Source organism: Macrosteles quadrilineatus, unplaced genomic scaffold, assembly GCF_028750875.1.
Source record: "Macrosteles quadrilineatus isolate MER2022 unplaced genomic scaffold, UCM_ALF_1.0 Scaffold_1__1_contigs__length_201487025, whole genome shotgun sequence".
Lineage (NCBI taxonomy): Eukaryota > Metazoa > Arthropoda > Insecta > Hemiptera > Cicadellidae > Macrosteles > Macrosteles quadrilineatus.
This window is the reverse complement of record NW_026542594.1, coordinates 7,871,887-7,888,206: the sequence shown is the minus strand read 5'-3', so window position 1 is coordinate 7,888,206 and position 16,320 is coordinate 7,871,887. Positions and strand designations below refer to the sequence as shown.

Sequence of the window (16,320 nt, the reverse complement as noted above, 5' to 3'; positions counted from 1 at the left end):
CTTTGCCGTCAATCCGTAGGCAGCGCCACCAGCGTTGCCATGCAATAGCATAGCAACGCTGGTGGCGCTGCCTACGGATTGACAGGCAAAGCTCTCTCAAAACACTTAATGCTTTTTACCATGCGGTTGGCATTCTGGGTTATAGTAGTACGTTTTCTGTGCTGTGGCGGGGGTGAGTATTTTATAAATATTTTATTTAGGAGGGTAAAAAGGCAGAAATTAAAAAAGAACTTGAGATTTAATAGCCATTGAGTCAAACATTTTGTAAAACAAATGTTTAAATTAAAGCTTTTTGCTATGTACAATAGATTAATTAACATTCACCACAACAAATTAATCAGGACATATAAATAGAGGATTAGTGAGACAAAGGGTTTGATTCTAACAGTGATTACAAAACGTGATTGACTTGTACACTTACATTTATATATATACAAAAAGCTCTATAAAAAACACTCAGTGAATGAGTGAATATAAAAAAGAAACATACAAGCATTGATTCATTTTACAAAATATGTTTTTTTTTATCATTAATGAATCTTCATTAATAAAGTGGTTACTCTGAACAGCAATTGGTTTTGGACTATCATCTTTTCACTAGTGATTTTTGAATGTTTCCAATTAAATGTACAAAACTAATTATTTACAACTAATTATTTATAACTATAAAGATTCTAAAATAACTAATAAATATTACTAAATATGATTATTATAAATTCGTTAGATTTTAGAAATCACATAACACAATAAAATAGAATGATCTGAAAAAAACTTTCACAGGGTCAGCTGAAGATTTATGAAGCTGAAAAAGTATTTAAAATGTTGTTTTAACAATCACAGGTCCTTGCCTGTTTAAAAAAAAATCATATTATTACTATAATAAGGTAATTTAGCAGAAGTAACATCTTCTAATACTGTATTTTATATTCAAATTGTTGAACAAGTAAAGGGTGCGCCGAAATACCCTGACGGTTTTTAATACTAAATAACTCAAGAACAAACTACAATTTCATGTATTAAATAACGTTATAATGTACACACTACTATGCCATTTTCATTTATGAAAAATTATATCACTCAGTTTATATCGCCTTCTGCTAAACACAGGCATCCCATTTTTTTGCATATTTGCAGTCACCTTCGCCTGATGAATAGAAGCAATCTCTTCCCTGATACACTGCTTGAGTTCAGGGATGGTTTGAAATTTCGAAACAAACATTTTGCTTTTTAAGTATCCCCACAGCCAACAGTCACACAAAATTAAGTCTGGGGATCGAGCTGACCACAGCACATCACCAAACCAAGAAATCACTTTACCGGCAAAGAGTTCACGCAAAACTGACATTGAATAATTGGCTGTATGACAAGTTGCGCCGTCCTGTTGGAACCACGTGTTAGTCATGTCTATCCCTCATAACATCCGCAGTTGTGGAACCAAAAACCCCCTCAGTATTTCCAAATAGCGTTCCGAGTTCACAGTGACAGAGGGGTGTTCCCACTTTCGTCCTCAAAAACATATGGTCCGATGACTCCAAACAGTGCCACACCACACTGCACCACACTAGACAGTAACTTTCTTTTGACGTGATGTTTTACCAAACATAACCTAAAAATGGCATAACATAAGCAATCGTTCACTACAACAATGAGGTCTCTAGCTAGTATAACAGCTGACTTATTACAAAACAGAAACCGTCAGGTTTTTTTGGCGCACCCTTTATAATAAAATATTTCTTTTTATCAGCATTGTACATGTTACATAACATTTACAGAAAGTAAATCAGAAATACGTAAATTGGGTCTGATGATGATTGGAATGTCCAATCGCAAATATCTACAGGGTGTTTTTTTTTTAACTTGCATCTTTATTTATGTAAAAACCGCAATAGATAGAAATATGCAGTTTGTGGGAATCATCTATTGACGTAGGGGGCCCAATTTTTTTGAATTCAAAGTTACATTTCCATTCCCCCCTGCCCCCAACTTAATTTTTTTTAAATAGCAAGGTACTCTATGTAATATATCAAAAAATGAAAGAGCATGAAAAAAGAAAATGTTAAATGAAAAAAAATTGAAAATCGGTTCATAAATTTGTGAGATATTCCCCTCCTCCCTCCACGGAACATAATTCTTTTTTAATAGCATGGTACCCCTTGTGACTTATCAAATGAAAGAGCATGAAAAAAAAGGTTTTGTGAAAAAAATTGAAAATCGGCTCATGAATTAGTGAGATAATCCCCCCCCCACTTTTCCCCTTCCCATAACTTTTTTTTAATAGCAAGGTAGCACCCCTTGTGACATATCAAATGAAAAATAAATTACACCAAACATTTTCTTTTCTCATGCTCTTTCATTTGATATGTCACAAGGGGTACCTTACTATTTAAAAAAAAATAGTTCCGGGGAGGGGGGGGAGGAATATCTCACAAACTTATGAACCGATTCTCAATTTTTTTCATCAAACATTTTCTTTTTTCATGCTCTTTTATTTGATATGTCACAAGGGGTACCTTGCTATTTAAAAAAATTGGGTCCCCTACGTCAATAGATGATTCCCGCAAACTGCATATTTCTTTCTATTGCGGTTTTTACATAAATAAAGATGCAAGTTTAAAAAAAAACACCCTGTATATACTACTACAGAAAAAGTTCCCGTAATGATATTTAGCGCGATCGCCAGTGGCAAATTTTCTTTGCAGTAGATAGTACGACTCCTGGGGAGGGCATATCAGTAGTTGGGCTATAGCTGACAAGCCGTAGTGCAGCATTGGTAAGCGCTTTTCGTGTACCTGCAAGTCTACTTTGTCAGTTACTGTCGGTCGTGTACCACAAACTGAGTGGCACAAACTTAGTAGAGGGTCGTAGAGATGACAACATGTTTTGTCACCAGTCAAAATTTAATTCAAAAAGTTTTGACCTGCATTGGCCATATCACCAGCCATCAACATTCGAGGTTCTTTGTGTTCAGGAGACAGCATTTTTGGAACCATTCACGAACAAATTCGATGCATGTTCAAATGATCCTGAAGGAGTGTGTGAACACATCCATGAGATAAATGTACATCAAATGTCATGGAAATTGTTCTTACTCGCTCAATGTTTACGTCATTGACACATTGACTGATGTGATGTTGAAGGCTACGAGGGTCATTGTCAATGCTTTCACGAATCCGTTTGTGCCACTCATAAACTTGACTTTTCTTCATCACCTCTTTTGTAAAAGCTTGAATTACAAGTAGGTACACAACAGACAGTAACCGACAATGTAGACTTGCAGGAACACGAAGAGCGCTTACCTATGCTGCACTATGGCTCGTCAGCTATACCCCCACTACCGATATGCCTTCCCCAGGAGTCATACCAACTACTGCAAGGCGAATTTGCCGCTGGCGATCGTGCTAAGTGTCTAAAGAAATTCATTCCGGGAACTTTTTGACTGTTATATTTATATTTACCGTCTTGCAAGTTAGTATGTATGTGTCAAGTGTTATTATACATATTTTTTAATTTACTTTCAGTAAATAACTAGTATATGTGTAAGGAAAGAAAACGAAGCATTATCAAGTGTTTAGAAATCCTGGCCTATAGCTTGAGGGATCTACCAATTTATTCCTACACAAGAACTCAGTTTTTAAAGTAGCCTTTTCAATTCAAATTTTTATAACTAAAAAGATTCACTGTGCTCCATTTTTTCTTACTTTACAGCACTGGTGTGATAAAGTAAAGGAACAATCGGGGTTCAAGGATTGAGAGGTAAGAAGTCAAACTAATTGTAATGCCTCAAATTCCAGCTGTTCATCTTGTCATTACCAATTCAATTGTTGACCTGCTGACTTCCGCTGGAAACTCACACATTTATTCCTTAACCTAAAAATTGGAACTACTGTAAATGATTTGCTAACCAACAGTAGCAGGTTTTATTGAAATAGTCAGACAATTCTAGTGAAATATACAAGTGATGTGCTCAAACGCTTAGTAATATTCTTTTACCACCTAAATCAAAGAAACGTTACTGAAGAAATAGTATGTGAGCAAAACTTTTTATTGATTACCATTCACTGATAATAAAAATAACTCAAGATTAAATTTTATTTGTTTTGATTTCAATGCTGTAAGTCAACTGTTTCAATACATTCAGTATTGCTCAAAATATGCAACATTTTGTCTACTTGCACCTGAAACCGTACTTATGGTAAGAATGCTGCTATATTGCTGTATAGCAGTACCTATTCCCCGAAAAAAGGAACAGAGAGAGTATTGGTAAAGACAAGTTTTTAAGGCTCCTGCCTTAATTTTTTACTTGTGTCGTCAACACTATCTTTGTGTGATCCGTTGCATATAAACTTTCAGCAAATTTACATCATTTTTAAAATTATAGCTTCTATTTAGCGTTTCATCTTAAATTAGAATATTAAACTATCATAGCATTAATAAGAGTTGTACAGAACTGTTTGTTCATCTTGGTTCACTAATATTTTATGTTTGACATGTTTTATGTTGATAGTTTTATATTTACGGAAAGTAAATAAAGATAGGTCTTATAACACTTAAAACATATATTTACGCTTATACTGTTACTCACAAGACGGTAAATATACAAAAGATGGTAAGTGGTGATCGATTTCGATTGGACACTCCAATCATCATCAGGCCCAATAGGCGAATGGATTCGCATTGGAATGGATTACAAGATTCGCCTATTGGGTCTGATGATGATTGATTTAATAACACGTACAATGCTGATCAAGAAGTTATTTAGTTTTATATTTGTTTCATAATTAGATGTACAGTACAACCTATTATTTCATACAGTAGGTAGAACATTTAATTCTACCACAAACTTAGGAAACTCAGGGGAGTTTCTCCTCCCTTTACCAGCAAAATCTGTGACACTAATTGCTTAGCTGGCAATATTGTCTAAAGAGTCCTTGGAGCCTAGACGTTAGATAAAACAATTAAAAAAACTGAAAAGAACATTCTTATCCCACAGTGCACTAGATATTTAAATTACAATCACTCTTGTGTTTAAAAAAACATGTTGAGATAGTGAATACCTCTTTAGTGGCTGTTTGAAATTAACAAAATTAACATTGCTCTTATGGCAGGCAAATCCAAGATTTCTGTCAGCTTTAATGGACTCCCTTGGAAGAAAATTCAAAACTACAAAGAAAATTTATAATCTTACAGTGTCCTAGATATAAACTATGATCACTTTGGTGTTTATTTTTTAATGATTAATAACTCTTCAGCAGCTGTTTGAAAGTATCCACGATGGTCGCTAACATCCAAGGGCTCTTAAAATGTCATAGTAAGAGTAATAATAATATTGTTTGAAGTGTGTCATTAAAATTACAGTTAAGTCGATATGAACTTCATTGGTTATAATTTGTCATTTAAAAAAGCCTAAGTTAATGTAGAGATAGCAAATTTTCCAGGACAGTTTGGCCAAAATTTATGTGAGTGTGGTCAGATCTGGTCAAGTCTTGGCGAGGGGATACTTTAGTGAAAACATTTGTGTCTTGCTACCTTTATTACCTTGTTACCTTTACTCACTCACTCCTACCTCTAGCAGTGCCAATAACCTGTATGTTTTAGTGTGGCTAGTAGCGACCCGCACAGAAGTTTTGGCCAATCTGTAGCACTATTCAACTTTTTAAAATGACCCAATTTTTCAACATCTTATGAAAAGTTCAAGTTTTACAATTAGTGGTCTCATAAACTTATAACAATTTAATTGTTTTACTAATCTTGTTTACTAAAAAGGCCAAAGCAGCCTTTTTATAGGTTCAATTTATTTTTTATTTTTAGTGATATAATAAAATAGTATCTAAAACTAGTTTAATTATGGCTGTACAACTCAATTCAAAATATCATGATTGACTGTTATTTTTATTATCTCTACATGATCAACATGACCTGCTTATACTAATAATACTTTTTATCCTAAAAACCTGTTCAGTAAAACCCCACTAACTCAACACCCGGTAATTCGAGAGTCAACAGCGAACAGGATGTACAGAGGCTTTTTTCAGAACATTTAGTATATTCAAAATTTCTTTGAAGATCATTTACTCACTCAATATGTGAAAATATAAACATAAGTATGAAATAAACAAAATTGCCAAATTTGATTAAAATACATCCATAAACCAGCAAACTACAAAAGTTTTTTTATTCTCCATAAGAAAAATGTGGGAATTTTGAATTAAATTTTTTTTCTTTTTTAAGCCCTACAAAATGGTTTGGAAATTGTGAAATTTTGATTTTCAATGTCAAAAATGGGAAATCCAATTTTTACCCCATAAAACCCCCATTCCCATAGTCCAATCATGCTGGTTTGCTAACTCATTCAAATAAACTAAGTTTACATGTTAGTACCAAATTTATTTAAAATCGGATCATTTTTACTTGAGTTATCTCGCTAATGGTCACATGTATATAAATATACAGGGTGAATAAAAAGTCAAGACCCCCCCCCTCTAATATTTTTCCAAGTAAATATACAGAGATATCCTTTTGGTGGTCGAGTAATCTTAGCAGGAAGTTTCATTTTATCATTTTGAAATTTTTGAATGTCCCCCCAAAAGGGGGGATTTGGGGGGCAACTCAAATATTTTAAATGTAAAACCCCTTCAAGTGACACATCATTTCAAAGTGTTAACAAAAACTTAAAGAATGGTGAAAACTAGAGGTCGCTATCTCTTCTCTATCCAAAATGGTAGCCCGTCAAATGATATGGAAAATCAAAGGTAAAATTGTTAATATTGGCCCATTGTGTCTTATGGCCCATAGGAAAATAGATATGGAACAAAAATTGAAAGAACTCGAAAATGAAGGAAAGAAGGTTGGTCTGAAAATTAACTTAGGGAAAACAAAAGAAATGAGAATAAATGAAAGAGACAACCACCAACTAGAGCTAAATGGTAAGGTCATAGAAAGAGTCGAAGAATTTCTGTATCTAGGAAGCATCGTATCAAAGTTAGGCGGGACAGACGAAGATGTGGCACAGAGGATCAGGAAGGCCAAGGGAGCTTTTGTTCAGCTGGCTACAATTTGGCGATCTAACCAATTGAGAAGAAGCACCAAACTCAGGATATTTGGAACAAATGTAACATCTGTACTTCTCTATGGTTGCCAAACTTGGAAAGTTACTAAAACGGTGTCATCTAAACTCCAAGTATTTATAAACCGGTGCCTTAGAAGAATTTTTAATGTCCGATGGCCAGATATGATTACCAACGAAGAGCTATGGAGGAGGGCACAAATACCACCCATTGCGGAAACAATAAAAAGACGGAAATATGGGTGGATTGGACACACTCTAAGGAAAGAGCAAAGCAACATAAGCCGTCAAGCTCTTGAGTGGAACCCGCAAGGAAGCAGGAGGAGGGGCAGACCGAGGATGACTTGGAGGAGATCAGTTGAGAAGGAACTGCAGGAAGAAGGCAAGAGCTGGGGAGAGGCAAAGCAGATGGCCCAGAATCGTGTCCGGTGGAGAGCATTTGTTGCGGCCCTACGTCCCCCTCGGGATTAAAGGAAATAAGTCAAGTAAGTCAAACACTTCAAAATGAGGTGTCACTTGATAGGGGTTTCTACTGAAAAATCTTTAGTTGTCCCCCGAATCCCCCCTTTTGGGGGACACTCGAAAATTTTAAATGTAAACCCCCTTCAAGTGACACCTCATTTTGAAGTGTTTACAAAAACTTAAAGAATAGTGAAAACCAGAGCTCGCTATCTCTTCTCTATCCAAAATGGCAGCCAATATTAACAATTTTACCGTTGATTTTCCATATCATTTGAAGGGCTACCATTTTGGATAGAGAAGAGATAGCGAGCTCTGGTTTTCACCATTCTTTAAGTTTTTTTAGACCCCCCCCCTCTAATATTTTTCCAAGTAAATATACAGAGATATCCTTTTGGTGGTCGAGCAATCTTAGCAGGAAGTTTCATTTTATAGTTTTGAAATTTTTGAGTGTCCCCCCAAATCCCCCCTTTTGGGGGGACACTCAAAAATTTCAAAACTATAAAATGAAACTTCCTGCTAAGATTGCTCGACCACCAAAAGGATATCTCTGTATATTTACTTGGAAAAATATTAGAGGGGGGGGTCTTGACTTTTTATTCACCCTGTATACGAATTTGAACGGAGGGTGTTTTTGGCCTCTGGGGATCTCAAAACGAAAAAGTAAATCGGTCCTGCGTCTAGGTCTTACCATGAGACCTACGGTAATAGCTTATTCCCTATATGTGAAATTTGCTAAAATAAAAAAAAAATAAAAAAAAACACATGGAGATACCATTGACTAGTACCTACATAGCAAATTTCATCAAAATCGGACTACGGGTGTGGTCTGTAGCTCTGTACACATCCACACATACAGACACACACACTTCGAAAACCACTTTTTTGGGTTCAGGGGGGCCCAAAATGGATATATCCACTCAAAACTCAAAAATTTTGACGAAACAAATACTTTCTCCAAAGTAAAAAGTAGTCTGTTATGTATTCGATTTAAAACCTATTAAAAATTTTATTGTTCTGTATAACTTGACAACCTCTGGGTTCACAAATTGCTGAGTTGTTGTTTCACAATAATTTTCACATAGGCCTACACTGTAGACCGAGTGGTTTTAGACCTTGCCTAACAATCAAAAGGTCGCCGGTACAATCCTGAGTAAAGTCAGTAGCTTTTTGATGGTTTGAAACTGGACCCGGCTGTCCCTGATCATTGGGCTTTAAATTAATGAACTAAGTTGTTCTGCTGTGCTTCACAACAGGACAAGAATACTTGGTGGAGAATAATGTGGGTCTAACAATCTAATGTAAAAAAAGTTACATACGCTTACAAAATCTCAATCATACTTATTGCTTGTGTTAATGAAAATCTCCTGTTTAGACTATTATATAAAAAAATTATCTGATTTTGATGAAATTTGGTATAAATGTGTAAACCTACAATAAACAAATTAGAAAAACCAGCATGATCAGACTATGGGAACAGGGGTTTATGGGGTAAAAATGGGCCATAGTTACATATATAGGAATTAGTAATGCATTATTTGTACTTGTTTTGCCACAAAAAATAGTTGGCTCATTAGAGAGTAATTTTTAGAGTATTGAAAATAGCCTGCTCTCTATTATGCTGTCACTAGAATCGTCAATTTTAGAAGGGTGAGCACAAGGATACATTATCATCACCATCCTGTTTTTCAATTTCGGAAACTTATCACATGACGTCGTGTGGGTCACTGACCAAACAGTTCCGCGCTCAAGTGAATTATTGTATTGCTATGTGCAACTGGAAGATCAATTCGGACGTTTTCAGTTGGATTTTTAAGTTACTATCTGAATGTGTACACACAGATTTTCAGTATTACATTTTGATATTCATAATAATTATATTTTAAATAAGACTAGTACAAAATGACATTTTTCTTGACTTTTGCAATATTTGCAGTTGATGCACGACCAGAAGATCGTAACATACAATACCATAATTTAAATTTAAATTCCTTAGTCTTGTAGATGATATTTTCAACTAGGTACTGTATTACATATTAAAAATAAAAAAAATAAAAATCTTAATTTTTTTTTATAAAATATCAGTTTTTTTTCAAACTTTAGAGCACATGCACAACCGGAACATAACAACCGATCTTTTTTTTATTTTTTCCTGTTTTGGTCTTATAATTTAGCAACTTTTCAAGGTATTAAAACTCTAAAAAATATTGATTTTTTAAGCGACAAAACTTACAAACAAACCCACTGGTTCAATCGAAATTATTCTGAGAACCATCATCAGATTAATCATTTTAATAACTAGTTAGGTACATTTGCACTTGCCATGTTGTATCTGTTTTTACAAAAATATATAAGAATGTGCTGTTTAAATGACTTTGGGTGTTCAATGAGTACATGAGTCTAATGACATTAGACAATTATAATTTAAATTATACATTCCAAATTATTGGCTGTTTAAAGCTGCCAGAGGAAGTTCTGATTTTATCTTCCACTCCCTACTACCCACATACTATGGAAGAGAACAAACTAAGTTTGTTGGTTAACCATTTGAACGCTATCCTATGATATATTATGGGACCCAAGACTAACATAACCAAACTTGTACTTTCATCAGTGCAAGCTAGTCCGTAACTACTAAGCTTGGGATTTCGGTAGACCATTATGGTTGGCCTATACAACACTAAAAAGGGTCAGATCACAGGCTGAGCAATCTAAGGGTTCTCTCTGACAACACAGTATATTGTGGCAGAGCTTGGTGGGAAGAGACACCCACCTAAAATAAACAGCGGATTGGATAGAAGATAGAAGTTTACAGGATGGGTGAATTTTTTGCGAGTTGCCTCAAATCTTACATTTTACTACCCTTGTTTTGTGTGTGTGAGTCTACCATTCTCTTGTTTTGAAATAATTTGGATTTTATAGTTGATTATATGAGGTGAAACATTATTAAAATAGGTATAGTCAAATCATTAAATAATCAATAGAGTTCAAAGGGTTAAAACAGGAATTGTGACTTTAGAGCAATCAGTCCCGTACTTATTTTGTTACGATATGGATTTTTAACAATTCTTTTTCATGATGCAACAATACTTTAATGTACACTCTATTTTAACTACTTTTTTATTGCTTAGAATGACAAGTACTAAGCTATGGCTAATACTGTTTACTAGGCACGGGGTGCAGACAAGGCATGATTTGCTCTGAGCTCTGAGCTCCACCCATGTGATGGTGGTGAGTTATCATTGACCGACTGCTAGAGCCTTGTTGTAACCCACTCTGACTCACTCGGTTGTGCATCCTTATTAATGGCACTGGATTGTTACTGTGTCGGCTGATCAGATGACTATCCGCATGAGCCTGCTGCATCTGCATACTCCTCTCTGCTGAAGATTCTGAAGGATGTCTGTTTAACAGTTCTCGCTGATGGTCAGGTTGTAAGGTACTATCAGTCGAGTCAGAAGTATGCCTATTTATAAGATCTTGATGCATCTGTGAATTCCTGTCGCTCGAAGATTCTGAACTGTGTCGGTTCAACAAGTCTCTTTGGAGATCGGAATGGTTGGTCTGCATCATCATAATGTTTCCCTTCTCGTTTTGTGAAGTGCCATCGGATGGCTTTGACGAGTGCATATTTAACATATCGACCCTCTGATGATCAGAGTGATTCTGCATTATAATGTCTGAGCTCTGTGTGGTTCTCTCTCCCTGATGATTCTGCTCTATCTGTTGTCCAGAGTTACTAGATGTATCCATCTGCTCCACACTATCTGACCTGCGCTGGAGGCTTTTTTGATTGTTTTTTGTACTTCTTGATGGTAAATCCATATGTTGTCTCTCATGAAGCATGAGGTGATTTTTCTGCGCAAAACTCTTACCACACTTTTCACATGCAAAGGGTTTTTCTTTGCAACTTCCGTTGGCGTGTCGTTGTCTGTGTTGGAACAGACCATGTCTTTGAGTAAATCCACGGCCACAGTCGCTACAAATATGTGTCTTCTTAAGACTGGTTACAACATTGACTGCAGTTTGTTTCAAAGACGCAGCTAAACTACAAATGTCAGCTAGGAAACTGTGATCCCCAAAGTGTAAACGTAAGTGTAGAGCAAGTCCTTCAACACTTGCAAAAGTTTCCCCACACTCCCTGAAAAAAATAAAACTCCCTCATCATAAATTCATTCAACTCAAGAGTTCAAGATGAAACATAAAATTAAACATAGTAACGAAGCCATTTACTGAATGCCTGAATTTATTTCATAATGGTACAGTAGAGTATCGGTTATCCGACCTTCATGGGCAATCATCTGTTATGGGGTCACCTCAAACATCTCCCACGATCACGACAACATGTTCCACGCTCGAGATGTGATTGTATACGCCCCGCAGTCGAAGCGCCACCTTGAACATCTCTCTGATCACAGCACCATTGTCAACATATCCCATGCTCACGGTGCGATTGTCAACACATCCTGCGGTCACAGCGTGAGTGTTAATAGATCTCACGATCACGTCACCATCCTCAACATGTCCCACATTCGCCACACGATTGTCAAGATATTCCGCGAGAACGGCGCTTCTTCAAAATGTCTTGTGGCCATGGCACCATCTTGAACATCTCCCGCGATCATAACACAATAAAATTTTCAGCATATCCAACGCTCACAATCTATTCACTTATCCTATCCGACCTTGCCACGGATTTAGGTCAGATAATCGAGACTCTACTGTTAATACAAGGTTTTTCGCTACCTTTCCACATATGGTGTTTGTTCAACATTGAGTTTTGTTGTTATTATTATTTTAACAAAAAGTAAAAAGAGTAGTTTTACACTCTCTATGACTAACACTTTGAATTTTCCAAATTGCAATGATATTGCATGTGTTTCTTCCAAACCCCCTCCCGAAAATCAATTGAATCCTGCTTAAAGCTCAAACTTAAGTGGATGTTATGTTTGGAGTAGGTACTAATTTCAAAAAATATAATGTCTACGTTGGCTTTAAACTTGTATAGATGTTTACTGACTAAGCTATTATTATGAGTAAAACGTTAATTTTACCTATAAGGTTGTAATTAATTTCACAGGTTAACTAAATATTAACACTTACTTGCAAACTTTGTCTTTTGGGGCTTGCATTGAAGGTACAGTAGAAGGTGAGGGTGTGTTATCATTGTTAAACCTGATCTGGCCCTCAGGGAACCTGAACTGGCTACTGCTGTTTTCAGAGTATCTCGGAGAAGAATTACTATTGTTTGGAAACCGCTGGTTAATTCCATCGTTAAATCTTGTTGGAGAGCTATCAGTAAATCTAGGAGGGGAACCACTCTCATTGAATCTGAAAAATATTATTATTGCTTTTAATATCTGATTTGTTTAGTAACAGATCAAAGGAGAAATGAGTGTTAATCTAAAACACAGGCAATGTTCTCATTGTTCACCTGGTGGGTGAGAAGGACTGCTGATTGACAGGTCCACTGCCATTGCAGGAGCGCATATGCACCAGCAGAGTGCGTTTCTGCAGAAACTCTTTGCCACACTGGGGGCAGGACTCAGGGTTGCGGCCGTGCTGTCGCTCGTGATTCACCAGCTCAAACTTGCGCAAGAACCCGGCCCCGCAGTCAGGACAGTTGTAGGGGCTGAGACCTCCGTGGAACCTCGAGTGCATCACCAAGTGTTCCTCTCTTGAGAATGACTCTCCACAAACCTGGAAGGACAAAGTGATACAGGTACAATACAAAAAACAGTTGTTGGCCCTGCCCAAATAAAACATACAGTACCTGGGCACCGAGCTTTGCTCGGGAAACTATACATTAAAGAATAAATAATAATAAATTTAAGCTTTAATTTAAAATAACTTATGTAACACGCTTTCATAGAACAAATTGTCCTAATAACAACACTGTTACGGTGTATATGGCATAATTAATGAAAATATTGATTGACATCAAATCAAGAGTTAAGTATTTATTTTATCTATACAAAGACACTTTAGGATTGGATAGTGAGTAGTTTTAACCTTGAAGAATCTTTTGCAGCCCTTGATTGGGGTTTCCATTGACAAATATTTCATGTTATTTAGTTTTTGTTTTGGCTTGGTTTAGTTGTATTACTTAGGCCTATTTACACAAAAATGTAGGTAGCCTAGCCTAGTTTAGGAGAAAAACCCTTTACACTTAAAGTCATCGCACTCTTGTGTATGCCTACAGATAGTCCAGGAGCTGAGGGGGTTTGAGCATGCATGAAAGTAGTACGCAATGTTATTGCTGATTATTGTAATATGGACTGTGGTGATCAAAATTACGTATGTCGCCTATTTCAAAAGTGGTCGATAAGGTGGGGGGGAGGGGGCAAACATGGCGGTTTGCGCTATGCGTTAAAACGCTGATAGTTCGAAAACGGTAAAAGATAGAACATCGGTTAAAACGTCGTTGGAATTCTAAATATGTGGACAACAATAATGGTTATTGGGTCCGAGGTCGTATCTCTATAAATAAACAAGTTATTGTATAAAATATGTAAAAATGGTCTTTTCGTGTAGTTTTTTTAACCGAAAGTAGAATTAATTTGTGAGTGTCGCAAAGAAGTAATATCAAATATCTTTGCTGATAGTTGTAATATGGGCTGTGGTGATAAAAAATACGCATGTCGCCTACTTTTCAGGTGGTCGAGAACTTGGGGGGAGGGGGGCAAAGATGGCGGAACGCGCTATGCATCGAGACGACTGTAGCTCGAGAACGGTACGAGATAGGACATCGGTTAAAACGTAGTTTTAATCCAAAACATATTACCAATAGAAAAGGTCATTGGGTAAAAAGTTGTATCTTAACTAATAAAAAAGTTATAACAATAATAAGTTTAACAAAATCTACATCGTACAGCTATTTTTTTCGAAAATCGTATGGATTGTCGATAAATAATAGTGTAATTCCTTAATTACTCGGCTATATATATTAACTAGATGCATTTTCTTATAAGAAAAAAAATATATTATTACGAATACATTTGGTTTAAAATGTAAAACACGGCCTCCAAACGCCTTGGGGTTCGTCCGATAGGTTGCGTCATAATTGCTGCGCAGTGCTGCTGATATCGGCACAACTGTTAATAAGAACTGAATAACTGGCATAACTGAATAAGAATCTGTTACATAATCATATTATAATAACCTACAACTTTATAATAATTAAAATTGGATTTGTAGTGGTAATCTGTATTATGCATTTGATTGCGGCGAAACCCCAAAGTATTATACGTAGTTTGGAGGCCGTGTTTTACATTTTAAACCAAATGTATTCGTAATAATATATTTTTTTCTTATAAGAAAATGCATCTAGTTAATATATAGCCGAGTAATTAAGGAATTACACTATTATTTATCAACAATCCATACGATTTTCGAAAAAATAGCTGTACGATGTAGATTTTGTTAAACTTATTATTGTTATAACTTTTTTATTAGTTAAGATACAACTTTTTACCCAATGACCTTTTCTATTGGTAATATTTTTTGGATTAAAACTACGTTTTAACCGATGTCCTATCTCGTACCGTTCTCGAGCTACAGTCGTCTCGATGCATAGCGCGTTCCGCCATCTTTTCCCCCCTCCCCCAAGTTCTCGACCACCTGAAAAGTAGGCGACATGCGTATTTTTTATCACCATAGTCCATATTACAACTATCAGCAAAGATATTTGATATTACTTCTTTGCGACACTCACAAATTAATTCTACTTTCGGTTAAAAAACTACACGAAAAGTCCATTTTTACATATTTTATACAATAACTTGTTTATTTATAGAGATACGACCTCGGACCCAATAACCATTATTGTTGTCCACATATTTAGAATTCCAACGACGTTTTAACCGATGTTCTATCTTTTACCGTTTTCGAACTATCAGCGTTTTAACGCATAGCGCAAACCGCCATGTTTGCCCCCTCCCCCCCACCTTATCGACCACTTTTGAAATAGGCGACATACGTAATTTTGATCACCACAGTCCATATTACAATAATCAGCAATAACATTGCGTACTACTTTCATGCATGCTCAAACCCCCTCAGCTCCTGGACTAAGATAATATAGGCTATAATGCTTAAGGATAGATAGCTTCCAGAGCAAATTCAATTGTTGACGTTTGTCGTTTTGTAACATTTGTCGACACACGACACGCTGCAACACAAACATTTTAAAACTTTTTAGGCAGTTTAGGAGACCAATCCCTACACACTTTTCAAAATCATCACAGTCTTGGGTACAGAAACATAGGCTATAATGCTTAAAATACAATAGATAGCCTCCACTCTCCAGAGAAATTTCGAGCTGGTGACATTTGTCGGTTTGCATCATTTTATGACATGCGACGCATGCTTTAACTTGGGATATGTTATATCATATCAATTTGCCAAACTTAGCTCAGTTTGAAAACGTATAACCTATTTAAGTAAAGTTTTGTAGCTAAGCCACATAGGTTAGGTCTAGCTCGACTAAGGGGTAAACGTTTCCCGGGTTGATCCATGTTGGTGAGTACCAAAAAGGAATCTTAGGTATAAACATGGTTGTATATCCAAGTTTGGCTGTCCTCGATAAAGGCCTAATTGCACTATTTTATTGACACTGACAAATAATAGGCTAGGCCTATAAGTTAATTGGGAGTTTATTTAATATCCAGTCCTAAACTTATAGCCATCTTAAGGCATACATAACTTACACCACAGAGAAGTAATATAAACACTCATCCTCTGTAGGCTTAAAGCTACCTATATTTTATTTGGGTTAGGATTAGTACTTTTTTTAGAGT

The 16,320-nt window shown here is 36.0% G+C and overlaps 1 protein-coding gene across 1 annotated transcript in view; it reads right to left on the bottom strand.

Moving 5' to 3' along the window:
• Positions 1-8,199: 8,199 nt before the first annotated feature.
• LOC129005734 (zinc finger protein 774-like) overlaps positions 8,200-16,320 on the bottom strand; it is a 73,156-nt gene continuing 65,035 nt past the window's right edge. The window contains exons 6-8 of the mRNA XM_054434719.1: positions 12,957-13,222; positions 12,626-12,853; positions 8,200-11,663 (exon numbers count right to left, since the gene is read on the bottom strand). Coding sequence (XP_054290694.1) covers positions 10,676-11,663; positions 12,626-12,853; positions 12,957-13,222 — 1,482 coding nt within the window. The 3' untranslated portion in view covers positions 8,200-10,675. The remainder of the gene's footprint in view (positions 11,664-12,625; positions 12,854-12,956; positions 13,223-16,320) is intronic.